The sequence below is a fragment of the Melospiza melodia genome, chromosome 2 (genome assembly GCF_035770615.1).
Source record: "Melospiza melodia melodia isolate bMelMel2 chromosome 2, bMelMel2.pri, whole genome shotgun sequence".
Lineage (NCBI taxonomy): Eukaryota > Metazoa > Chordata > Aves > Passeriformes > Passerellidae > Melospiza > Melospiza melodia.
This window is the reverse complement of record NC_086195.1, coordinates 78,317,588-78,343,978: the sequence shown is the minus strand read 5'-3', so window position 1 is coordinate 78,343,978 and position 26,391 is coordinate 78,317,588. Positions and strand designations below refer to the sequence as shown.

General features: G+C 45.4%; 1 protein-coding gene across 1 annotated transcript; it reads right to left on the bottom strand.

The window, feature by feature from the left end:
- Nucleotides 1–10,038: 10,038 nt before the first annotated feature.
- Nucleotides 10,039–11,696, bottom strand: LOC134414999 (vitelline membrane outer layer protein 1-like; the record flags this gene model as incomplete). Its single annotated transcript, XM_063150324.1, is given in 4 exon segments — nt 10,039–10,175; nt 10,178–10,332; nt 10,871–10,974; nt 11,526–11,696. Coding segments are annotated over 4 exon segments (567 nt in total), but the record flags the coding sequence as incomplete, so codon positions are not given.
- Nucleotides 11,697–26,391: the final 14,695 nt, after the last annotated feature.

Sequence of the window (26,391 nt, the reverse complement as noted above, 5' to 3'; positions counted from 1 at the left end):
TTTCTAAAATCAGACTAAAGAGAACCTAGGGACCTGCACTCTTTTACCCCATACCTTGGAACTGGGAAAAAAAGCAAGTAAACCTCTAATGGTTGATCTTTGTCGGTAAGAGAAAAACAAACAAAAAAGATTTTGAAAATTCCTCAAGGCTTTTTTGTTTGAATGGCCTACAGGGAAAGCAGTAGATTTGACACATTTTTATGATTCTGTAACTCATGTGTGATTCTTCCATAATCAACCTAGAAGGATAATGAAACCCTGGAAATGTTGGTACATTCCACTATTCAATTCACATCTTTGGATAGCACTGTGATCCAGATGATCAGTGTGATGCTGTTAAATGTCATGTGGTTGTTAGGTTTAGGAAATATGTTTTTTATAGCTTTAGCACAATCCTGAAAATGTGAAGAACAACAAGGAGGTTATTTTGGCAGAATGGGAATTACTTTCAGTTTGTACTTGAATCCACAATCAGGATGAAGGACCTCTTAAAAACATTTTGCTCAAGATGAAATGAAGCCTTGTAGCAACACGTGATGCTTCTGAAGTGTAGTTTTGCTGCCTTTCACGTAAAAACAAGATGGTAAAATAGAAGAGGTGATAGAAAATAATGAAAGATGTAGTTTGGACAGAAGCAGTCAGATGCCTCTTCTTATTGTCTCCCTGCCCTTAATGAAAAGAACATGATTTTTTTTTTCCTTTCCTCAATTAGGTCAAATTTAAACATGCCAGTTGTGTTCTGCTGGGTTCCAGTTCTCAAGTTCTTCTTGCACAAATGGTGGTACATATTCCCCTAGGTCACACCTGTAGCTCTCCCTCTGACTGGATAAGCCCCTGTGTTTAATTTTTTGCTGACTTTTTATGAACCATTTTATTTAATGATTTCAGTTGTTTGGGTTTTTTTTTTTTTTTTGCTTTCCCTGGGACAGGCCCTTGAACAGGTGAGATCTCTTCCTTCACACCATGGTGGGTAATATGGCACTTTCAAATAATCAGAAATCCCAGGGACACAATAGCTCTGGTCTCTGTACCCATTCTGAGCGCAGCAACAAAGAGGAGTTGCTGGTGTGAGCTCTGAGCTCTCATGCTGACAGTGAACCTCTTATTTCAGACAGGACATGTATCTTTGGCGGATCTGGTGTTCCTTGTGGCTCATGTTTCTGGACACACTGCAGGAGCATCAGGAAATGGAAAATTCAGTAAAAGTAACATACAGCTGTAAGGGTCAAAAGTTTGATTATGGATTCATGACAGCTTACATTTGCAAAATGGTCTCTCTTTTTTAAAAATTATTGCTTGAGGCGCTGGAAAGAGTCCCTGGCTCCAGACTAAACAGCCCAAGAGGTGGCATCTGTCCTCCAAAGTTCTCCAAGCAAAGAGTAGCACAGATATTTTCCTAAGCTTGAGAAGATTATACAATTGTTTTGTGGATCTTGACTGCCACTGTGATTGCTATTGCAGCAGATAAAGTTTCCTCTATCCTTGTGTTTTGTTGATTTGTTTTGTTTTTTTAATAACTTTATTCTGGTGGGATGGCTCGAGACTTTAGGAATGATATGGTATTTCTGACTTTGCTCATTCCTGGTAATATCGATTTCCAACTTCTAACTCAGTTTTCTGTTAGCATGATGAGTTTATTGTCTAATAGCTATTTTTTTGCTGAAACAAAAGTTATTTGAAGAACAGAGAAAATAACACACTATTTGATTACTACCTGGTTCTCCAAGAGGATGAGACAAGAAATGCTGTGATTATACAGAGCAAGAGCAGTTTCTGTCCCAAATACACCATAATCTATGGGGAAGGAAAGACTCTCAGCCTGTTATTGAGAGATGGGAAACTGAGGTACAAAAAGATATCTTTTCCTGTTACGCTACAGCTATGATGCTTGTATTCAAGATGTTTGTTGTGTATTTTCAAGTCTTTCACATTTGTTCTGATGTGTACATAACAACTTTTAACTACCTGTATCAAAAGCTTTATACCTAGAAATTATATTTCCTCCTTTGGTGAGACAGAGACAATTGGAATTCAAGCCAATACAATCCAGTTAATAAAAAAAACTTTAGTTGTTGATAAATGGACCAGTCAAAAACCTACAAACCTACTCAGGCACAGCCTTGAAGGCATCAGCCTCAGCTTTGTCACTGATGGAGAGAGAAAACATGATTATTGCAAGTGTGTTCAGAATTTAAGGGGGATTTTGGGTTTATGTGAAGCTTATGGGATTTCAGAAGAGGTTTGTGGGATTATGTAAAATTTATTACAGGAAGTTTAGGGGAGGGGAAGGGATCAGGGTAAATGGGTGAGAAGCATGAGGCAATGAGAAAAAGGGATAAAAATGGCTCAACACACTGAACCCTGTGGCTGCCTAGCATTCCTGTCCTATCTTTGTATAAAATCCTTTCCCCAAACCATTCTTTCTTTGTAATCTTCCTGGGCTGTTTGTGAGAACTGTGAGGTCCAAGTGTCAGCATCTGGAGAAGGACTGAGGAGGTCCAGTTGTCAGCATCTGTGCATGAGATACCTAAATACCAGTAACTGGAAAAATCTGTGTCCTGCTCCTACGACTGCTAACCATAAAAGAAAAAATCTCATGTAAAGGTCGCGTCTCATTTCCGTGAGCTACGGAAAACATGCTTTCCTAAAACTCCCACAGCACCAAATGTAATGACTCATTGCCTCTGTTTATTCCTTAATTACAAAGTTCCTATGTGGGGGTCTCAATTTACGACAACACATCTCACTGGCATGACTTTGATAATGACTCTGCTCCGTGGCATGTTTGAGATCAAGCATGGAATTAGGCTGAGGGAAAAATGTTTCCAGTGGGGTTTCCAGTGATGGATGCCTCCACCATCCCCAGCTCCAGCACCTACTGACTCAGAGCTGAAGAGAAAATGACTAGAAAATTCAGAGGGAACTGCTGTACATGCCAGGAAAGTGAAGCAAGAAAACGGTAAGATTTACGGGAGAAACTGGTGATTTATGTGGTGGTACAGGCTGAGCCACATAAACAAAATGACCACTTCCAGGTTCATATTCCATCATTGCACACTTCCCACAGTGCTGCTGGACACAGACTTGAAAATGATGCTGTTTTACTCTGTAATTTGGATGCCAGAAGGAATTGTAGTTATCCAGCTGACTGATGTCCAGCTTTTATCTGAAATTTGCTAATAAAATACCCTTGTTTTCCTGACTGCTCCTACCTGTGGCAGAGCCTTGATTAATGGCACTGGTGGTGATAATGCTTCTGTGCTAGGAAGCCCTGCCAACATGAAGAGAAGCTAATCCCAAAAGAGAAAGGCACAAAAAGGGAAGTTGCTCCAGGAATGCTGGCAAAGTTGATCAGAGAGGACGAAGGAGGAACTCTGCTGGCCCTGAAAATATGCTGGGTGAGGATGCTGAGGGTGCTTGGAGAAAGTACAAAAATGGGGTTTGAAAATAATGAGGAAAAAAACAAAACATTGGAAGAGCAATTGAGAGAAGAAGCTTGGAGCAAATATTTTCCCTCTTATTTTCACCCCAATCAATATGAAAATTAGGAGAGACAAAAGTGTTTTCAAGAGGTCTGAGTCATCTCTTCGAACGCGGGGGAGAAGTATTCTGCAAAGTCCTCTCTCCTCTTCAGCGTGTGCTTCTGGGAATCAGTCTGCCTAACTGAGGTGGCTTTAGGCCTTGCAGAGAAAACTGGAATTGCACTACATTTACTTGCTGCCTTAGTACAAGAAGAAAGAAATGTGTTGGGGGTAGTTGCTGAGCTTGCAAGCACCCACTTTTGATGATTTTGGTTTCAAAGGTGGCATGTATTACCACTGAATAATTAAAGTTTATCCTAATTAATCTGGACCTACAGATCACAGTGTCTCTGAAATACATTTTCCCCATTAATTAGTGATTTTAACAGAGTGGTTAGGTACAAAAAAGTCTGCACTTCCCTGGCAGGGGATTTGCTCTAGCTGCCTTTAATGTGTTTTTCTGAAAGAAAATCAAATCTGATTTTCTTTTAAAAAATCTTCATTTGGCCAATCATTCTTTGTGAAACAACTAAAAGAAATTTCTTTAGATGCTTAAATTAAGGATATAGGAAGAAATAACTGAAACACATTCAACCTGAGGAGCTGGAAATGACTTTTCCACCAGCCTTTTAACCAAACTGGTATGGGTTGCCGAACACATGAGCTGCAGCTCAGCAATAAAGATTTCCTGGCAAGTCCAGGGATAATACTGGCTCTTGATTTGCTTTTTCTGTGCTGTCAGGACAACATCACCCAACAAAGACTTGTACTTATTTATTAATTATGCTTTTCTATTGAGGAACCTCAGCACAATTTGACCCCTAACAAAATTTGTTCCTCCTGTGTGAAGGAATGACTCAGGTTTTTGTAGCTGTTGGGCCTGACTAAAAGTATATTACTCACTTTGTATGAAAATTAGTGCTGGAGACATATGACACTGTAATGGCTGCTCTACAGCCAATTTTGTCGTCTTTGTCTTTATATAACATTATTAATCTTGTATTTTTTGAGAGATTTCCAACTCACTTACTGAAATTTGCATCAACTTAATGTTCAACCTTCAAGATGTTGCCTAATTTTCTTAGAAGAATTATCCAGGAGTACAAAAAGATGCAGATTCTTAGTCAAAGGCAGGTTCTCCTGAGGCACAACATTTCTTCCTCTTGGCATTATCTGAGTTGGCATGAAAAGCCTTGGGGAAGGAGTCAAACCCTTTGTTGCAGGGTCTAGATGTCCTCTTACAGTAGACATCCTATGTACAATATAAGATTATGCTTGGCCCAAACAGCTTAAAGCCCAAAGAAAATGAGGCCCAAACTGATGAAAGAAGTTGGAGAAAACTGACATTTATGGATAGCAGGACAAACGTTTCCTTCCCAGCTGTAGATCTTGAGTTGGACAGGGTGCTGCGCCATCTTGGTGCTCCTTGTGGTCCCTTTCCAACGTGGTATTCTGTGATTTTATGACTTTTCAGCCCAAGAAAATTACAGTAACACTGGAATGGTTTTATGTTCTTTCTCCCTGTTGCAGGTAGTGGGACATGGCATCTGAAAGTGCTACAAGGAGCAGAAAGAAAGATCTGTAATAAAGGCATCAGTTTAGGTTTAAAATGGGTTCTGTACCGAAGTGGAAGACACAAAATGACACTAAGTACTTTTTAGACCTGTTACCTTATTACAGATGACAGAGGTGCATTTAGATAAAGCTGTATAAGCAGACAAGCAATATTTAGAGAGGAAGGGCAATTGGGTGCTTAGATAGTAGTTGTTTTTTGCCAGACCATTGTGATGGAATGGCAAAAATTACCTGCATAATGAGACTCTGGTAGATGCAGTACAAGGGCACAAATGCAAGGCACAGATATTAGCAAGATGATGAAATTGTTCTTGTAAAACCAGATGTGAGACTTGAAAGCACCATGAGAACAGCAAATGGTGCTGTTCATATAATCAATTTTCTATTTTTTTTACTATAGTTGAAAATAATTCTAGAGAGAAGAAGAATGAGAGGAGATTTTTTCCCCCTACTTTTAAGATACTCTCTGCAAACACTGTGGTGAAGCTGAGCAGAAGAAGGAAATCTCCAATAGAGCAGTAAGTGTTAGAAATTGTGTATCTGAGCTCATGGCTGAGGATGAATGCTAATTTTTGCTAAAAAAGCAAAGAGAAGATATAAAATATCAAGGGATAGAAAAGAAAAAAGGGAAAAACATTAATACCAAAGAAATGACAGCTGACACTGGTTTGCATCAGTAGAGATTATAGCTCGTCTTTTACTAATGCACTTTCCAGAGGTAAAGTGTTACATCAATTTATCTTGAAATGACACTTGCAAAGAGCATAGTGTCCATTATAATCTCATTTAATAAACTGCTAGGCCACCTAAACATGCTTTCTATCTGAATTATCCACTGGAAACATGTGCTTCAGCAATTCATTAACCTTCCTTCTAATTATGTGGGTATAGGCAGCACTCTGCTATGGCCCTGCAGAACCACAGCACAAGAAAATTTGTTCTTTTGCTCAAAGTACATGTTTGTTACTGAAAAGGGCACAGGAAGGTCAGAGGGATGTACTCTTCCTTGGATTTACTGGAATTGCTACTTACTTGTTCAGAATTAGCCATTACTTCAGTACAGATTTTATTACAGGTCAAAGACACACTTGTGGAAGCAAAACCAAATCTCCTACTAAAATAAAAAATAAGAGATAAAATCAGATACAGTATTTCTACTTCAAGGAAAATATAAATAAGTACTTCATTAAAGATGTTCTAGAGGAAATAAGCTGGCTTGGAAGAGTTCTGAACTTTGGGGACATTTGCTCAGTGTGGAGCCAAGTTCAACCTTTGCAGTTTTTCTGAAGGGAATGTGGTGCTCTCAGAGGATGAGAATGCTGATAAGCACCAGAGGTCTCCTAGGCTACAACATCTCATATGCAGTTTAGAGGGGAGTCCAACCCTTGCTGCTTTTAGGGAAGAAACAAACTTCCCAGGAGACTTTTGGGGCTGACCTGTTCCAGAGGTAGTGTGTTTGAAATGCTCAGTGCCTAGAGGTGGGTTCCTGAGGTGTGACATGAACATTTTTCAAAGCTTTGAATACTGCATTTTCCCAGGTTTAGTATTCATTATTTCAGCTGTGTCATGTGACAGCAATGTCCAAAGGCTGCTAATGCACCAGGGCAAACCTTGCAGTGAGAATGGGGACAATCCAAATATTCCGTGTCTTCTTTCAGTGCTCTTGGGAGAAACACCAGGAAGATGTCCAAGGTGTTTTTCATCCTTCTCTATTTCATTACTCATGCTCATTCTCTCACTCCAGGCAGGGTGCTGCAGGTGTTGTGACAGCTGGGGGACAGGACTGTGGCTTCTAAGAAATGCACTGTCACCTCACTTGGCACGTGAAGAGGATGCTTGCTGATGTGTATGCTTGAGTTGCAGCAAAGATTAGAGCGTGGACCTTCCCTCTGCTCCATGGCTGCACAAATGCCAAATGCCACAGGAGCCCTGGTCCATTGCTGTGGTTTTTATGTATGGAGTCTGCCACCAGAACAGACAGTAAAAGTGAGACAGAGCCCTTTGGTAGAACAGGGGCTGTCAGCTGTCTGCTTAAGGCCAACATGCCAGTATCATCACAGGAATGCTCCTGTTGGGCGCATGTCTGAGCTGTGGAAAGACTCTCTTGGTTTGTATTTCACTCACTGGAGTGTAAATTACATCATTGAATTGTCTTTACTGCCTGCTCCCTTACCAAAGGTTTTAGCTCAAGGTTATCCCCTGATATCCTTCTTTACTGTAGTGAATCTCCATTGGCACTTCTCCGGCTGAATCAGTCCATACTGGACAAGGAATTTCTGAGGAGGAAAGCTGTTGTTTTGGGTAGAACAAGCCCACCATCCCTGCCCATATCCAACAAAATGTGTAAAAGGTGAGCCCTGGGAGTTATTTTATTGTTATTCCTCACCCCCCAGATGCTCAAATCCATCCATATGTGAGTAACTGGTGTTACTTCATTACCAGCTGCTGCTGCACATCACCTGTGCCTTTTGAGGAAGTGTGGCTGTGAATATCTTTACATGCAATTTTGAGCACTGTGCATGTTCTCCTCAGTGCCTGGGGAAAAGTGGGTGCTGCTGGCTGTTTTCCACCACAGATGCCTAAAGGCAAAACATGAATGTAGTGAGGGATGTAAGATTAAACATCCCAACCAGCTCTTGCTGGTGCATCAGGTGAGTAATTGCACAAGAAGCAAGATGATTATGGAAGAGCCCTGGATTTCCATCTGGTATTCCATTCAGGTTTTCCTGAGAGAAGAGTGGTCACATGCTGGTGTGAGTGCACAGGAAATGAGTGCTTGACATGTGCCTTGCCACTTTGTGGTGGGCTGTGACAAACCCTGAGGTTCACTGCTGCAGATTAGTGACACACACAGCAGAAAATATCATATTAGCCAAATAATGAATTTGAAGGAGTAATGGACAGGGATATCTCTTCCAGCATTTCACTGTTAGGTATCCTCTGCCTGGAAAATGGGATATTTATTACTCAAGAGGATCTGCCAGGGCATTTGGATTCAGCCCAATCAAATGTTTTTGTTATGATGGGGAGGGCTAAGACCTGAGTGGGAAGACCATTAAATGACTTTAAAGAGTGGCTTTCTTGCAGGAACCTCCCTGTTGACAGAAACTCTTTCATGTTTAATGCCATGTAAAGTGCTGTGTACAGCAACTTGCTTAAGTGAATGAATAATGAGTAATATGAAAGTGATGTAATAGTGCAAAAATAACATAAAAACCCTTGAGACATTCATGACAAGAATTCCACCTGTTTGTCTCAGTGTATTTCAAAGTGCCCTAGGGGAACCTTTTTTCCAGAAGAAAAGCTGAGTTGTGCATTTTCCTTTTATATCCAATTGTAGAGAGAGATTCCTGTAACAAAAATGGAACTGTCTCCAGAGTGCCTTTATCTCTTAAAATTGGAAATCATCCATGAGGATGTGTGACCTTGTTGTCAGATCACATATTCAGTGTTTCTATTTTGATTTTAAATCTGGTACTCTCCTGATATAATAGGTGGCTCTGTGGTGCTTACCAGTTAGGTGTGGAATAAGCAAAGCATGTGGGAACTGACCAAACTGGCAATAAAAATATAACTGCTTGGACTTTCAAACCTATTTTCAAAAACTTGGCAGAAAGGGTTAAATATACTTGTAAATGTACCTCTTGTACAGCCTTGTACTTGTAAATGTACCTCTTGTACACTTTTCCTGGCTGCATGCCAAGTGACAAGAAGTCTCTTTGGATGCATAAGGGCAGATGATAGTACAGCTGATGCTTCAGAAACCTCTGGAACATCTGGGATCCCAGCAGGGATTAAGCCTTGGCTCACAGGTGGTACTGAGGAGCATTCACAGTCTTCCCGAGCAAGACTTTCTTATCAGAGAGAATACTGCAGCAAACAAATTTCAAATACATGATCATGGGCAAAGTCTATGACCTTTACAGAGCTGAGGATATTCTCCTTCCCTCCTACGTCTTCCTCAGATTTCTGCCTCCTCTTTGCGCTCCTGGGACAGAGGAAAGTGTTTGCTGAAATATTTGCAATTCTCTCTGGAACTCTCCTAATCCTTGCTGTTTGTTCCTTTCCTCCTTGAGTCCTTCCTGCACATGTGCACCGCAATGCTGCTCTCCACCAACCAGTTCCTGCATAATGCCCTGTGAGAGCTGCGTTTGGGGCTAATCCCTGCCCCATACTTGTTATGTCCTCACCCTCAAGGAATTGCCTACAGCCCCAGGAAGCAACACAAAATATGAACTCCAGAGAAGAGTTGAGCAGGAGGTTTGGATGCTGAAGGAGATGGTGGTGGGTTCAGGAAAAATACCCGTGCAGTGGTATATTTCTGACTGCAATACATGTGAAGTACTCTAGCCTTTGAAACAAAAATCCTTGGAGGGCCTCTTCTGCACGGGGCACCTGGAGACGTGCTGAGAAGGCTGGAAGGAGAGGCATGGAGCTGGGACCACAAGCTGCATGGTATATTTGAACTCATTTGTGGATGGATGGATGGATGGATGGATGGATGGATGGATGGATGGATGGATGGATGGATGGATGGATGGACGGACAGATGTCTGATAGTGATCCCTTCATATCCTAAGCATTATAATGGAAATAGGATGAGATGTTCCCCTTCCCCTCCCTTGAAACCGCAGTTTCTGTCAGGGCAGATGATCCCTCTTCTACTTCAAAGTTCAGCCCTTACAGTCCCACCTCCTGCCTTACCAACAGGTGTGGGAATCCCCTGTGCTCCCTCACAGGAATTTTGTAGGTTATAAATTTGTTACGAATCTTAATCACAATAATTACAAAGACCCTTCTTATGAAGTGCTGTAGCCATGGGACCTGGCTACCCTTGACATAATAAGACAGAAAAAAAGTACACTTCCCTTGGTGCAAGGACAGATTCAAGTTTTAATGCTGTGCAGCTTTGTAGATGCTGGCATTAGGTGGGGAGCCAGGCTTACTCACAGCAGAACACTCTCATGTCATTGAGAGCTGTGTCATCCCACTTTCCCTGGGGTTTCTCCACCTTTGTTTGGAGCCCACAGATGGCCCCAGAGGTGCAGTTGCTGCTCCATGGGCCGAAGTGCCCCCAGAAAGGCCCCAGCCCTCCAGGTCGGTGCCGTCGGAGCAGGCGAACCTCACGTTGTTGACGGCCGTGTTGTCCCGCAGGTACCGCCACTGCTCCACGTGCAGCGAGAACGACACCAGCTTGTTGCTGGAGCAGAGCTGGGCCTCCGTCCAGTTCCCCCACCTGCCAGAGGGAAAAACAACTGATTGAGGCCTGCCCAGCCCCTGCTGTGCTGCAATCAACACCATGACCTGCACGGCAGTCCTGGGGCAAGGGACGTACATGGGGGTGGCAGGTTTCTGGCACCACCTGCTTCACTCTCCTTCCCCATCATCCCTGGATGCCCAGCCACCACCTGCTCCAGTCTGCCCTGCTCCTGCAGAACCCCTCGGCAACTTCAGGTGCTTGCTATGTCCCTGCTACTCAATGTGCTTTCCAAAGTAAGCATTTGAGGAAAAGGAGAAAGTATTGCTTTAAGACCTGTAATTTCTGATCTTTCTTTCATTTTGCAAAGCACTGTTCCTTTCCCTGGAACCAGACCTTTGCCCTGAAACCTTCACACTTTGTGGCCAAGGGTAACTCGCCCACCTCCTCAAGAGGGATGCTGAGCCACCTTCACAGGGGGTGTGGCTGTCTGTGGAGAAACCATTGCACTGGTTTCCCTTCAAGCTGCCCAGGAGCTGCTGCCCGGGAGGAGGATGAGGGAGTGAAGGCTGCTCACCCCCCCACGGAGGACTCGATGACCGTGCCGTCCGTGCAGTGTAGGCGGACGCCGTTCAGAGCCGTGTCATCACCAAACAGCCAAAATCCCTGGAAGGGCTGCACCTTGGAAAAGGGGAAGAAAAAGGGAGAGGTCACCCTTTTAAAAGAGGATGAGGGATGGCAGGAGGCTTTGGCGACAGAGTAAGAACATCAGTGCAGCTGAGCAGGGCTGTGAGGCCGTTCCATGACATTTCTCATGAAGCCCATTTTGCTGTTGCCCACCTCTGTTTTTCTCCAAGCTGTGGAGCAGGCACTCTGGAAACAGGAGCGCTTGGTGGCTGCTGTCCCAGCCCATGCCCACCCTCCCACCCTGTGCTGTGATACCCAGACCAGGCATGCTGGCAGGTGGGACTTGCCCCTGGGAACAGGCTGTACCAACCTCAGGAATTTTCTTACCCACGAGACCCCTCTGCTAAGGAATCACCTACTGGCAGGAGCCTGGAGAGATTCTCTGTGCTAGAAATTTCTTGCTGAGAAGCCTGCGTGCTGCAGACACAGCACAAACTGCTGTGAGGGGACAGAGTGCTGTGGCCAGCCCTGCTACGATCAGAACAAAATGACATCGTCTCACAGCAGGTCATGTTCCCCACGCTGAAGAAGCAGTCAAAGCTTACCTTCAGTGCAAATCCCTTTGCGTGGCCTCTGGGGCAGAATTGCTCGTGTCCCCACGAGCCCCAGGGACCTCCGTTCGGCACGGCGAGGACAGAGCCATAGCGCCGAGCCTCTGCGCCCCGGGGGCAGCAGGAGCCCAGCAGGCAGAGGATGGCTGGGATGAGCAGCGGCAACGCAGGGAATCAGCTCAGCTCCCTGCCTCGCTACATGGAGGGGCTGGCACAGGGCAATTTATTGGCCAGGGGAGCGGGGAGTGCCAGCAGAGCTCCCGGGGAGCGCTCCTTGTTGCTATGTACTGCTCCTGCTGCCTGCCCGCCCTCTCTGGGGAGGCCTCCTGGGCTGCCCTGGATGGGGGACTGCAGGGCTCTGAAAACCTGAGGATGCAAAGGAAGGAAAGTTATTCCAGCTTCGATTACCAAAGAATGGAATGGCCTGCTTCTGTAAGAGCCCCTTAGTGCAAGGGAAGGGGGAATGTTGCTCTGATGTTACCCCTTGGATGGAATTGTAAAGGACCTCAGGTACTGACAGCACCCAACGGGAGCCAACGAAGACAGAAATCGCTTAAATCTCTTTCTGTGTTATTGTATCTCATAGGCAGCAGGAGCGTGTCAGAAAGAAAAGAAACACGAAGGGCGGTGTGATCAGGGTCCTGCTCAGGAGAATGGGTAGCTCATGGATCTCTTGCCATGCCTGGTGGCATGGAATTTTCTAAGCTGGAGGGGTTGAATAAGTGATATTATCAGCCCTCTCCATTAACCATGATAAGGCTTTTGGGATATATGGAAAGTTAGGGTTGAGCAGTGTCAGAGATACCTACAACTGCACATGAATCTTAAAGAAAGCAGTGAAGAGAAACTAGGTGGAGAAGGAAACTCCAAGATGACTGATGCAAAAAAAAAAAATAGAGATGTTTTACAGTTTGTAGTTATATTCACAGAGCTGAATCTTTCTCTGTTGGAGTCCCACTTATTGATGGGGCTTGTTTTCTCTGTCTTCTGCTTTCACACATCTTCTCCTGTTTCCTCTCTAACAGTCTGAACTGTCCTGCCACTGCAGGTGGCAGAAGAGAGATCCTGGTTGCAAAAAGACCCTGCTAAGCTGATTTTTTGTTATTCCTTTTGGCTGCGTGGGGAGGAGATGGCAGAGACAGTGCCACTGGGTCAGTGGTTCTGGGATATTGCAGCAGGAAGCAGTGAAAACTATTCACACAAGTAATTAACTGCCTGTGGGAGAAAGTGAACACTGGCTGCATTTCTATAACTTCACGGCGGGAAGCAAGAAAACAAACAAGGAACTAATCTCAGCCTTATATTTCCTCTCCTGTCTCTCATTAATTTTTAACTCTTCAAGAGTGAGGAATCTTCGTGGGTCAAAGAACTTTCCGTCCCCTCCTCTCTCACCTCTTTCCCTACAGAAATCTTTCTCAGCTCTAGGAGGAAGGAATGGACTAAAATAAAAATGATGGGATCAGTATCAGCAGCTGAGTTTGTGCTGTTGAAGGGCAGGGACAATGAGTACTTTTGGGTAGATCTGCTGATACACTGAACTTCCCTAAACATCCAGTGATGCCTCTAACATCCCTGCTAATTAACAGCTTATTATCTGGGGAAGCTCTTGCTCTTCACCCACTGCTTCTTTTTCAGTTAACCTGCAGTTTGCTAATCAGGCAGGAAAAGTACCAGCTCGCAAGTCTAGGATGGGTGGGTTTTTAATTATGTAACTTTGGAGAGCTGGAGTTTGAACTCAGAGACTCTGGCAACTTCTCTGCTGGTAAGCTATGGCAGCTAGTGGTAGGGTCATATGTGACATGTCCTTTCTTCTTTTGTTCAAGCTATTGGAAGGCCAGGATAGTGTTTGTTAGACTCAGCAACTGAAGACATGATGGCCAGAACAGAATGAAGATCAGCTCTGTAATTTTGCAAGCATATAAGCCAAAAGGAAATATCTTTTCTTTTTTTTTTGACAACTTAAGTCCTCCACCCTATGACAAAAAAGAGCAGAGTTACAACAAAGACAAAATTGTTTGGAAATAGTGCAGGCACTCAAAAGAATCAGAAAATCAGCACAACAGTAAGAGGTAATCACACAGCCAAAACATCAAGATTAAAGAATGAAGTGCTTGCAGTAGCCTTATTGACATTGCATGTACACATTTACATTGTAGATAGGTAAGTACAGGTTAGATGAATCCCCCTTTCCCTAGGGCAGAAGGTATTTTGTCATTTACTGCCCATTTATAAGATTGTGAGGCTCTCCAGGAGCTGTGTTCTCAGCTGACCTTCTCTAGAACATAAACATTCTTAGATGGTGGTGAGAAACAGCCATTTTACATTGTGTGTGGGCTGAAAACATTCCTGCAATGGCCTTTGTAATGTCATTGGAGATAAAACCGGTTAAACTCTTCCCACATCTATAAACTAAAGATAGTTCTTTGATAAAAGACCTAGTATCAAGAATTCTTCAGCGCTGCCAAGGGCATCAGTCAGCCTTTGAAGCTGACTGACACTGAACTCCTGTGGCTGTCATGTCAGCTCAAAAGCAGATGCAGTGCCTCAAAAGGTCTCTGCTCCCTTTGGTCCTCCATGGGCTGCAGGTGCTCAGCTGCTTCACCTCGGGCTGCGCCTCAGGCTGCGGGGGAATGCCAGCTCCAGTGTCCTGAGCACCTGCTGCCCTTCCTCTGCCCTGACCTCCGTGTCAGCAGGGCTGCTCCTCTCACGTGTTCTTACTCCTCTCTCCAGCTGCTGTGCAGGATTTTTACCCCTCCTGAAATATATTTCATATTCAGCCCCCAGCGTCGCTGATGGGCTCGGCTCTGGTGAATGTGTCCTGGGGCTGGCTGGCATTGGCTCTGGCTGACATGGGTGCAGCCACGGGCATCTTCTCACAGAAGCTACCCCTGTGCTTTCCCAACAAAGACTGCCACAGCTCACAGATGCAGCACAGACTGGCTGATCCCACTGTAGCATCTAAGCTGGAATAAGAGGCCTGTAGTTATTTGTTGCCACATTTCTCTTCACAGAGAAAAGCAAGGCACAATTCTCCCCAAGAATATTTCTGGGTTCCACATTCCCTGAACATCAGAGAAAGAAAACACAATTCTTATCTCATTTGCTGTGCCTGTGTTTGTGCAAGAGTAGAATGCAATATGGAGATTGTTTACCCAAAGTGGTGGTGTTTTGTTTCCTTGGCTATCAGGACCAAGTGTGTGTGTTTGTGTGTGGGGACTGCCAGCTGACAGTCATGGGATTCTGTGCAGTTGTGTGCAGAGCTGAGTGCTTGGCAGATTCAGTTTAGATATAAAGTAATGTAGTATAGAATAATATAGTATAATAAAGTAATTAATTAGCCTTCTGATAAGATGGAGTCTTCCCAATCATTCCTCCCTGCCACGGGGGTCATCCTGTTTCTATAGTTACTCCCATCACCTTTGGAGCAAAGTTTTAAAATTGACCTCATGTTTGCCCCTGTTTAACTTTCCAGTAATTTTAAATGACACATCCATCACTGCTGTGATGTTAGCTCTTCCAGTTTAGAGACATAGATCTCCTGAGTACTTATTATCAGTCTTAGTCATTCATTGCTATTCACAGTGTGACTTTTTGAATCTCTCTTCTGAAGTAATTTTGATTTCTACCTAATCTTTCTTAAGAACCCTAACCCCTGAGAATGGCTGGAGCCATTTGAAGATGAAGTTTCTTCCACTAGGAGCACTGAGCAAATAAATAATTTTAAAATGGCCGTATCTGCTGGCCCTACAGATTTTCTGACAAGGTCCTGAATCTTTGATGTGAAGAAACATTAATAGCATTTATTCCCTTTGCCATTTGTTCTCCACAGTGCTTTTTGTCTTCCATTTTTTCACATGCAATCTACCACCAGATGTGTTACTTCTATTATTTCCATCTGGCTGCAATATTAGCACTCACTGTCTCCTGCAGCCTCCTTTACCTTGTGGTATAACACTGACAATTTTCTTTTACTCTTTCCCAAGTAAATGTTAATTCCTTGTGTTTCCTGGTCCTGTACTTCCAGCATCACAACCTTCAGGCTGCTCCTGCTGTCAGTCAGGCTGCAAGCCCATGGGTTTCCTTGGGAGGCTGCCTTTGGGTGGGAAGAATGGAGAAGGATCCTGTGCAGGGTCTGTATGTGTGGTTTTTCAGTGAGCAAAGGGAACAGAGAGCCGGGAGCACTCCTGAGCACCTGGCAACAGCATTGTCTCAGCCCTGAGGTACAGAGAGAGAGGGGCATCCTGCACCTCTGATGGTGCCCCACAGCCAGCCTGGAGAGATTACCAGGAGAGTTTTTGAAGATCTGAATTGAGGACAGGGGGGCTGGGGAGTAGATATGCAAAAGTGAATTAAAATTAACTGAGAATGAAGTGTTTCTCTTTGTGTATGAAATCTGCCAAGAAATTCCTTCCAGGTGGTGAGCCCTGGGAACTTTATCACTGGCAAAGTTTTGTTGGTGTTTCATTCCAAGCAAAGCCATAGCTCTCCTGGCATGATGTACTGCTGCCAGCTCTTGCTGACTTTCAAGACTGAAAATAAACAAATTTGACAAAAGAATTTTTTTTTTTTTGTGAGGAAAAAATCTTCAAAACTTGACTGGATGTGACCGTCAGAATCTTTATCTTTCTTTTAAGTTGTCCCTCCTTTGAGCAGGGCGCTCAGGTTCTGTGGAAAAGCCATGTCTGCTGAGATGTTGTTTGGGACTGCACTGGTGTGAAACTAGATATATAGCAGTGTTACTGCCATAACTGTGACAGCCACATTCTTGTCTGGACTTGTACTCTGAGTTAATTCTGAACACATTTCTTGCCTGATTTATGCTCTTCCTCACAGTTTACAGAGTCACTTCTCTACTTTAATCAATTTCCAGACATTATCTCATCCCTTCTCTTTCCTAAACCACACAGATTTATCCTTTTGAGCTCTTCCTTTGCATTTCCTTCTGGTATTTTCTGTTGCTTTGGATATTTGGATAGCTAAATCCCCATTACTCTTGTCTTCAAAGTCCCAAAACTCTTCTTTAATAACTTCCCTCCAGTCTAAAACCTGAGTTTCAGATATTCTTGTAGCTGTTATACTCCAAGGGCCCATTTGCTGATTGCAAACCCAGAGGAAGAAGAAAACCCAGAGCACCTCATAAGAAAAATACCTCAAGCACAAATGAATTGTGAGACAGGATATTGAAAGTACAAGGGCAGAAGGTAGATCATGGGAGAGGAGAAGGGTTCTTTATTGTCATTGCAAATCCCTTGGTACAGCCAAGGAGGAGCAGCCCCTTTGGAGCCTCCGTGGGCGCAGCAGGGACAGGGCTGTGCTGCTGGGCTCCATTTCCCTGAGCACACAGAAGCAGAGCCAGCAGAAGGTTTGCACATGAACAGTTCATCTTGATCCTACAGAAAGAGCAGTCACTGGGTAGCTCCTGGCTTTGGGAATGAGAGAACTTCTACTGCAGCACCAGAGGGTAATAGAGCCCCTGTGGTCACTGCCCCTGTGCCATGTGAGTGGCTGTCAGGGTGGGACAGCCACTGCTCAGTGCAGCAGCAGGACAGGAAAGCTGGCAGAGATTGCTGAGGCCCTGGGAGAGCTGGGCAGCCCTTTTGAGTTATAGGAGAAACAGACAGACTGCTCCTAAGTTACATCCTCAGCTGGCCAAGCAAAGGTGCAGCCAGAGGGCTTTCCTTGTTTCATGGCCCTGTTTATGGTGCCATGGCTTCTGCCTGCTGACCCCTGCCTCCAGCAGTGCCCTGCTTTGGTGATCGCCCCGGCCCATTGATTGTCTTTGCCCCAGGCACGGCATGCACCATCCTCTTCATCTCTCAGCTCCTCTCTGGACACGCTGGCACATGGCAGGTGGTCTCAATTTGGTGGCTGTGTGACACACCACAGCACAGGGACACACATTTGTGACTTGCTATGGCTCTGACTGTAAATGAAGCAGATGACATGCATTATGTGTTACCTTTTCTCCCCTCAGATGGGAAATGAGTAATAATCTGAGTTTAGCTTTGTTTTCTCCTCTCTCTTGCCTCACCAAATCCAATTTCCACAGAAAAGTTTCATGAAGAATGAGCAGGGTGGCCTCTGGGAAGGAATTCATGAGCAGGGAAATGCCAGGCCAGGCCATTATTAATGGTGGTCTCTAAAATAAATAACAAGCTTATTAACTTTGCAGGCCACAGCAAGCTGGAATAGGCTGCAAGTACTTAGGGAGACACAGCTTGAGCTTGACAAATGGTCTTGTCAAATTGGAGAAATAGTTTGAGAAAAATAAGATGCGATTCTGTTCTAGGGACAGGGGTGAGCTCCCACCTTACTTCTGCAGAAGTAAGCAGCTGCATGAATTAAACCACCTGCATTGACATCACTCTGCAGAGCAGGCTCTGGGTCATAAAGGATCAGAGGCAATGCGTGAATCAGCGGTGTCAGGTGGTCTCCATGCTCAGAAATGGGAACCAAATTACAGCCTAGGGGACAAATGGAGTGAGTTTTCTTCTCAGCAAGTGTGGGCCCCCAGCGGGGCTGCTCTGCTCCACTGAGGGCACTGAATTCCAGCAGGACATGGCCTGGCTGGATAGAGTCCAACAAAACCCATCAGTAGTCTGGAAAACCTGATCTGTGCATAATGAGCATGAGGGCTGGGACTGTGTGACTGGGCTGTGGGAGGACAGGGAGAGGGGTTCTTGGGAACAGCCCTTCTCTCAGGGTCTGCAGCCACTGCTGCCCTGGGAGCGTGTGGGAAGGACAATGCAGGGACCCCAGGGGAGAAAGTCCACCCCAGGGTTTTCTGTCTTCTCCCTCACTGGGCTCCCTCCATGCCATGTAGAGCCAGGCTGGGTGGCAGCTGCAAGGGACCAGGGGGAGGCTGGTGGCTGTGCAGGGACTCCTGCTCAAGGAGGGGATGCAAGGACTAGGTTGGGGAGGTAAGCATTGCTCCAAGGACTTAGAAACCATATCACAGTAGGAGTGCAGTCACCTGGGCTCTGCAGGGAGCTTAACAAGTCCCCAGGCACTGCAAACAGCTCACAGCTGCTGTGGGAGAGGACAGCATAAGAGCCAGCAACAGTGCAGAATACTGCTGTACAGTGGAAGGGAATGGACTGGACTCTGTCTGTCTGAAACAAACACTAATGGATGAGTACTGCAGCAGGCTAAGGTTGGCCAAGGAGTATCCTTAATAACAATAATTAAGCCTAGGGAGGCTGCAAGATTATCCCTGGAGGATTTTTCGGGAAAGTTTGAGCAGAATTGCATCAGTGGTGCCCAGTGTGCAGTGATAGCTTTGGAGTAGGAATGCTCCAGAAGACCTCCTGAGCATCTTTCCAGACCAGTTTGCTCTGATCAAACAACTAATTCTGCAAGCCAGGAGCCCATCCTGACCTTCAGCTGCTGAGCTGTGGCAGAGCCCCCAGGAGCTGCTCTCTGCTCTGGGGACTCACTGGGCACACAGCTTGTCCTGGGGCTGGTGGGCACCCGGGTGGGCACAGCCTGATGGGGAGCAGTGCAGCTCTCGTGGGCACGGCCCAGGGTGCACCACAGGGTGAGGTATTGGCACAGCCTGAGGTGTTGCCAGCTGGAGGTGAGAGGGAAGGCACAGGGGTGGGAGGGGGATGCCAATTCTCCCCCTCAGCCATGCAGGATCATGTCACACTTGCCTGTAGGCTTGCTGGGAGCAGCTTTCCCTGGGGCCTCGCTCAGCTGCTTGCCTCTGCATCACTGGGCGCTCCCAGGCACCCGAGCCTCTGTCTGTGCCTCAGAGAGGGGAGTGTGAAATGCCAAGTGACAGGAGACTGCAGGAGCTTCACACCAGTAAATGGGTGAAGGCTGCTGCCAGAAACACCATTACAAAGTGTTTATTTTCTCTGTATTTCCAGGATAAAACTGGGGAAACATCGAGAAACGAGCGAAAGCAGTGGAACAGCTGGGATCTGTTTACACAAACTGTTAAAGGAGAATGTAAGTAACCAGGCCACATGTACCTTACAGCATATGCTGTGTTTATTAGATTAAGTATATGAAAATATCTGTTAAATCACATATTATTGCATGTATAATGCTTTACTGTGAGTGTAAGTCCATCCTGAATTTCCCATCCCCTCTGCAACTGACCAGCAGCTTGGAAGTCCTAAATAATCTTCAACCTTTATTAATACAAGCTGGACTAGAGCTGCAGATAAGAAACTGTGGGACATCAAATTCCTGCTGCCTGGGGAGTCCTTTTCCTGACCAGCAATGTGAACCTAGCAAAGGGCAAATATTCCCCAAGCAGCACTGAAGAAAACAAAGAAATAAATCCTGCCTAGCGCTGACATAAAAGGAATACCATGGAGCCAGTTTTCTGGGTTACTGGCACTTTCCTCCAGCTACAACATTGTTCATGGAGCTGGGTGGGTGAGCCTGCCTTAGCACTGGCACAGGTCTTGCTTGGGTTGTGGTTAGGAAACACCTCATCAGACTGGCACCAGCTCTTTTTTAATGAAGGGATGGGGAGGTGAAAGGACATTTGTGGGTCAAACAGGGAAAAGGAGAGCAGAAGCAGGGGTTTACTTGAGTAAACTCTCCCTCTCAAAAAGACCCAGACCTAAAAAACCAATCCCATTTCAGCTTCTCTCCTATTGCCAGGCATGGACTACCTACTTAAGGGAATGATTCAGGGAACAGGACTCCCATTGTGTGCTTTGGGATATGTTCACGTTTTTGCAACAGTTTTGTGGGACCAGGAAACCTTTCCAGTCTGTGTCCCCCTGGTGTAGCAGCAGTGAAAACCTGCGGTGGTGCAGCAGGGACAGCAGATCTCCAATGCAGCAGTAGCAGCCAGAGCCCTTGCAGCAGCTGAGACCCATTAACACTGCTCTCCTCTGCAAAGGTGCAGTGTATTTCACTTGGAGCTCGTTGGGGTCTTGGAGCTGGATTTTGCCGTGCTGATAAGGAGATTTGAGCCATCCCTGATTTGTTTTGTCAAGGCATGTTCATTTCCTGATGTTCTAAGAAGGCATTTTCACTGGCTAGCGTTTGAATTCTGTGATACCTCCGGGTGATGCTCAGGTGGACACACCATGGTTGGTGTGGTTTCAATACCAATCCACAAAGTTCGCTGTTTTCTGAGTATTTCTTTCTCATCCAGGCTTTAAAGCTGAAGTCCTGCCTTGCCCTTGTCTCCCCTCTCACGGGCTTGTTGTCCCCAGGCTAGAGCAGAGTGTTCATTTCTTGCAGCAGCACAGAACATCACAGCTCCCAGCATCACGGGAGGGAAGAGCCCAGGCTTGATTTGCATTAATTTATGCACAAAGGCTTCCTTTTGTCTGAGGTACTTTTAGCTAATAGATCACTCACTGGCCAGAGCCAAGGTCTAATTGCATGATAAAATTGTGCAGATGTGGCCACAGAAGAGACTCATGCTGTTAATGGAGTGTTTTTCCACAGAGACTTGACCCAGTTTGGAGAGAAAATTGTGGGGGTATTTTTTGAGATTTCTTTTTTTTGTTTGTTTTTTATTTTTTGTAACTGCATCTCATGGAGGGATACAGTTAAAATAAAGAAGACATCAGCCTCAGTGGTGAAGCTACTGTGGCCAAGCTGGTTGGAGCAGAATTTCAAGAAACTTTGCTCTTCTATACCTGACTGTGGGTGAAAAAAGGGACAAAATGACCAAAGCATTGAGGAAATTCCCCAAAGCAAGTGTTACTCAAGTGAAGTGTGCAGATACCATTTGTAGTGTTCAAAGCCCTTCAAAGACTGAGTGCAATCCTACTTGGAGGAATAGGTGAAAATGAGGGAAACAGAAGCTGACCTCTAGGGCATTTGTATGGGAGGTTAACAGGGTTTGTGTCTTCATGGTTAGCCCTGTTTTTGTGAAAGATTTTCTTGAGAAATGTCCATAAATTTTCAAGAAAGGGAAGAAATCCATATTCCAGCTGCATAAAATTACTGAAAAACTGGACATTCTGAGGGAAACCTAGATATGAGATATTTTTCGCATGTAGCCTAGGAACTGTGGACTGCTGCAGTCACTGCAGGTGGTGGTACAGTGAAAATCATGTTCTGGGATCAAGAAGGGTTTTCAGTGGGATTTAAAGACATGTGGGTATCTGGCATAAAACATTCCTGGCAGCAAAGGAGGCTTTTATCTGTAGTACAAGTCCAATGCATCCACTGAAGTGATAGTGGGGATTTCCCCTGGTTGCCCAAGGGTCTTGTCCTTAGGAGCAGGGATGACAAAAATGTGCTTTGTGCTCCTGTTCCCTGTGAGCAGCAGGAGAAAAGGAGACCAAGCCCCTGGGTGGGCTGGTGTCTGTGAGCTCTGGCCTGGTGGCAGCACAGCCACTGCTCCTTGGCAGAGCTGAGCAGGTCTGCAGTGACCTGTCCTGGCTGTCACTGACACCGGGCTCTGGAAGGATGGGCAGCTCCAGAGCAGCGCTTTCCATCAGCAGCTTCCCTCTGCTCCCTCCACTGCCTGGCAGCCCCAAGGGGGAGCCCTGTGGGGGCTTCCAGCAGTCCTGAGGAGAGGGGTGGAACCTGGGGTAACCCCAAATGAACAGAGGATTAAGTACTTGGTGAACAAAACCTCTGCCAAGGAATGCTTCTGTGCTTGCGAAACCTGGAGTGTTGCACACAGGCAGCTCTTAGAGGCAGGGCAAGCACAGTTTCCCTGCAAGCAGTGTACAGCTGCATTTTCCTCACCTGGAGGAAACAAAAAAGTCACAGAGTTTTATCTGAGTACAAAAGAAAAGGGACCATAGCATAGAAAATAGCAGAGAGGGAGACTTTTCATCAAGGCATGCACTTTTTTTTCCCCTGAAATAAGAAAGCAAGCAAGAGCCCCAGAGAGAAGCTGAAGGGCCAGGTGTGTTTGCTCAGGCAGTGACACGCCAGCAGCCAGGGACACCCAGACCTGCTGTTGAGTGCAGCCCACACAAACCTGAAGCAGTGAAGAGAACCACTGAGAAAGGGCTTTGACCTGCAGGTGATGCCATAAAAAGAGTAAAAAGAAGCTGCCTGCTTTCTCCTCTCCCTCTGCTATTCCTGGGGCCCTTCCTCAAGGGGGCAGGGACCACCTGGTGTTCCATTGGCCCTTGTGCTCAATGTGAGGGTCTCTCCCCTGTCCAGTATGTCATGAGGCATGAGCACTGGGAGAAGAAATAGACAACAGCAGTGTCAGGGTTTCAAGGACATGCCAAAACCAGCATGACTGGCAAGTGCATTTAGGCACACTCTTTGGAACAGTGAGATAACGAAGCAGAGCCCAGCATGGCCACGATGAGTCTTCCAAAAGGTCTTGTGCCTGTGGCAGCAAAGAGAAAGAAAGAGCTGGGTGAGCTTCCTGTAGGAGACCTGCATGTGGGCAAGGCCTCTACAGATCGGCTGCAGTGGTAGGCTGTGGTGGGGACCGAACAATATTAAACTTGCCAAAGAATTTAACCCTTTCTTATTACATGCATATAAATTTACAAAGATGCATAAAGATGAGGTCTCATTACATGCACCCATGTTCCCTGTGAGAAGTTGTCAGGACAGGTGATTTTCATGGATAATGCCACAGAAATTCAAGCCTGTTCAGAGTCTGCCCACTCCCATGAGTGTGGGGCTTACCTCTGCTCTGAGGTGAGCCTGCAGAGGAAGGGATCAGGAACCTTGTGCCCATTGGCTCAGCTAGGAGGAGAGTGATACAAACCAGCTGGATTCAGTGCAAGTTACAGTGGGTAGGGATGAGGGAAAGTGGCTTCTGAAAAAAATAAATTAATTGTATATATGAATTCTTTGAGTCTTTCAGAAGCAGCAGAGGATTCAGAGGAAACTGTGGAGGGGAGGAATGACAGCTGTCCTGACCAGGTTCCTTTCCAATGATTTTCAGTGGGTTGTAGCTTTGCCACATTGGAGAGGCTTGTGGTGAAACTTCTTGTGCTATGTACTCTTCTATTCAACTTGTGCTTCAGGCCTCTCTTAGAAGAAGACTATTGCAATGTTGTAAAATGTCAAAATTTCAGCAACAGGTATTTTTGGAACAATGTGAAGTCTGGCAGTGTATCCATCATATGAATTCCCTCTTCACATTACTTTGTCATCTCTTATTGGCATGAACATTGAATACAACAAAACAACTTTTCACCTCTGCAGATGAGCCTTGGCAGCAATTGCATTAATTGGATGGTTATTCCATCCCTGCTAGGTGAACTCCAGCCCTGAGCAGAGGAGGAGTATTGCTGCAGCAGTGGTTGCACACCTTCACCTGCCTTGGTGCTGGACAGAAAGGAGACACACAGCCTCCCCTGTTCCTGAAATCTACCTGAGCTGTACACAGGCAGTATAGCTTCAGCAATTCCCAAATTAAATACAGAGGGGCCAGAAATCACACATGGGGAGCGTGGAAAAAAATAGGCATACATAGAACGGGAAGTAGGAGCTGGGGTTAGGGAAAACCATTGCTTTTTCTAGGATACAGGATTCCCTCATGTCCAACATCTCTTCCGTAGCAATTTTTCTCCCTCCCCAACACTTGGCTGCAAGCCAGCACCTCAGGTAAGGAGGTAGGGGAGCTACAGTAAGCCTTTGGAAGAGAAGCTTCCCCTTACCCAGCAAGCACTTTGGTCCCAGCCAATACTGCCTTCTCCAGGTGGGCTTCCATGAATTCACAAGGCTGGGGGAAGAGGTGGGAGAGGGCCCTGTGTCCCACAGTGCACTGCAGGCATGTGAATGATACTCTCTCCTGGACTGACAGTGTCTCCCTTGCCTCCTGCCCGTGGCTGTTCCGGCCTCTCCTTGCTTTGTCCATGTTCAGCACCTTGGTACCAGGACAGAGAGCTCTGCCTCCTCTGTCTGCCTCTCCAACACCCTTTCTACCTCCTCAGGACTGTCCTGCTCTCTGCAACCCTCGACATCTCCCATTTAGTGCTACAATTTTAGTCATGCTGGGATAATTGTTCCTCTTTTCCTTTCCAAGGCTTTGGGCAGGGGACAAAGCAGCAAACTGTGCAAAGGGGACTGGATCTCAGCACCAGGATCAGGTGCAGGGAGTCAGGGTCTAGATATGGTCAGTCTGGGTCACCAAGACAGGGCTTGGGCACCTAAACCTGTGTCCTGATGGTGAATGCTGCCTTGGGCATCTCTGTCATGATCCCCTTGGTGGTTCAAGGTCGATTATTTCACTTACTTGTAAATGAATTCCTCATCATTGATTGTTGTCTGAATTGTTTGCAATGAGACTCTGTGGTCTCAAATTTAGACCAGCGTTTTCTACAAGCAGTTGTATCTTTGCCTTGAACTATTATATCCAATGTAATACTCAAAATTTTGAAATATGGTCAAAGAAATCTAGCACACAGAGTAAATGGGTGCTTCTGTCTTCAGTCTGTGCACCTCGGTGCCTGGACTATTGCATGCAGAAATGTCACTCCCTTGTTTCCCAAGGGAAAGTAATGTTGGTGGAGTCCTTGGATACCTCAGTGAAGAACACTGTGGAAACTCACTAAGCAAGCAGGACCTTTCTAGATCAGGGTTTTAACAGAGTGTAAATGATAAATGGATCATGCCCCAAACAGCTACCATTGTTTGTAGGTGGTGACCAATTCTTGCTCTTGACAGCCGTGATGGAAGTTGGGTGAGGGACGTGGGTCTGGATCGGTGTGTTTGCAGGAGCTGAAGTCAAGCATGCAACAGGTTCAAAACCACAGCAGAAATACCTGTTCATTACTCAGTGGGACTACTCTTCATGTTTCCGCTCCAAACTACTCCCCAGGTATGGTATATCCTGGGTTAACCTGTGCCTAACCAGTGTTTCCCCTATTCACCTGTTTCTGACAGAGACCCCAGAGCACCCCCTCAGCAAAGCTGCGGAAGCTGTGGCAGCACCAGGGCTGCCTCCCCAGTTATCCCTTCACTGGTCAGTGTTGAGGGCCCTGGGACCTTCATTTGAAGGCTGATAATTCAAGATCTGCTGCAAGATCAAGTGAAGCAAAACTTAACACTTGGTGAACTTTAGGAATATGAATGAAGTCCAGAACATTAATGCAGTGCTTAAAGGCTTTGCAGCATGAATTCCAGAGGTGGGTAGCTGACTATAGGCAACAGGGTCTGTTCCATAGTAAATTCTCTGGATCAGCATGACTGTCTGTGAAGAGTTCTTGTGGGAGACAAATTGCTTGAGTCTTTTCTCAAAGTGCAAACATTCAGACTGCAGTGGCCAGCAGTAATTGCACATGGTGGTTCACAATGACCATCATTTATTTCTACCTTGCTCTGGACTGGAAGAGGATTGTAATTCCACACAAGGATTTCCTGGAATAATATGGACTCTCCTCCACCGATAACTGCCTCAAGACTTTTTTGTCAAAACAGTAGGCATAGTCTACAGCATCATGTGGCCTTGCTCTGGGCATAGATCAGGATGTAATCTGCTGTTTATCAGCATGCAGCTTAGACTGATGGCTGAAGTATTTTCAAACAATACCTGAATTGCCCTAGGAGATTAAAAATGTTGATAAAGCAAAAAGATACTTACATATATTAAATGTTTTCATACATTTTGACATCAAATAAAGACATGCCCTCTTTCTTTTCATCCTCCCCTTCACCTGTGTTCAGGATATGTTGATAAATTGCTTTATTTAAAAAATAAAGGGAGCTTTGAATGATCTGGTACTTATCAAAATAATCTACAAATATCAACTTTATTTTCAGAGCTTTTTGCTCTTTCTTTCTTTCTTTCTTTCTTTCTTTCTCTCTTTCTCTCTTTCTTTCTCTCTTTCTTTCTCTCTTTCTTTCTCACTCTTTCTCACTCTCTTTCTCACTCTCTTTCTCTCTTTCTTTCTTCCTTTTCCTTTTCCTTTTCCTTTTCCTTTTCCTTTTCCTTTTCCTTTTCCTTTTCCTT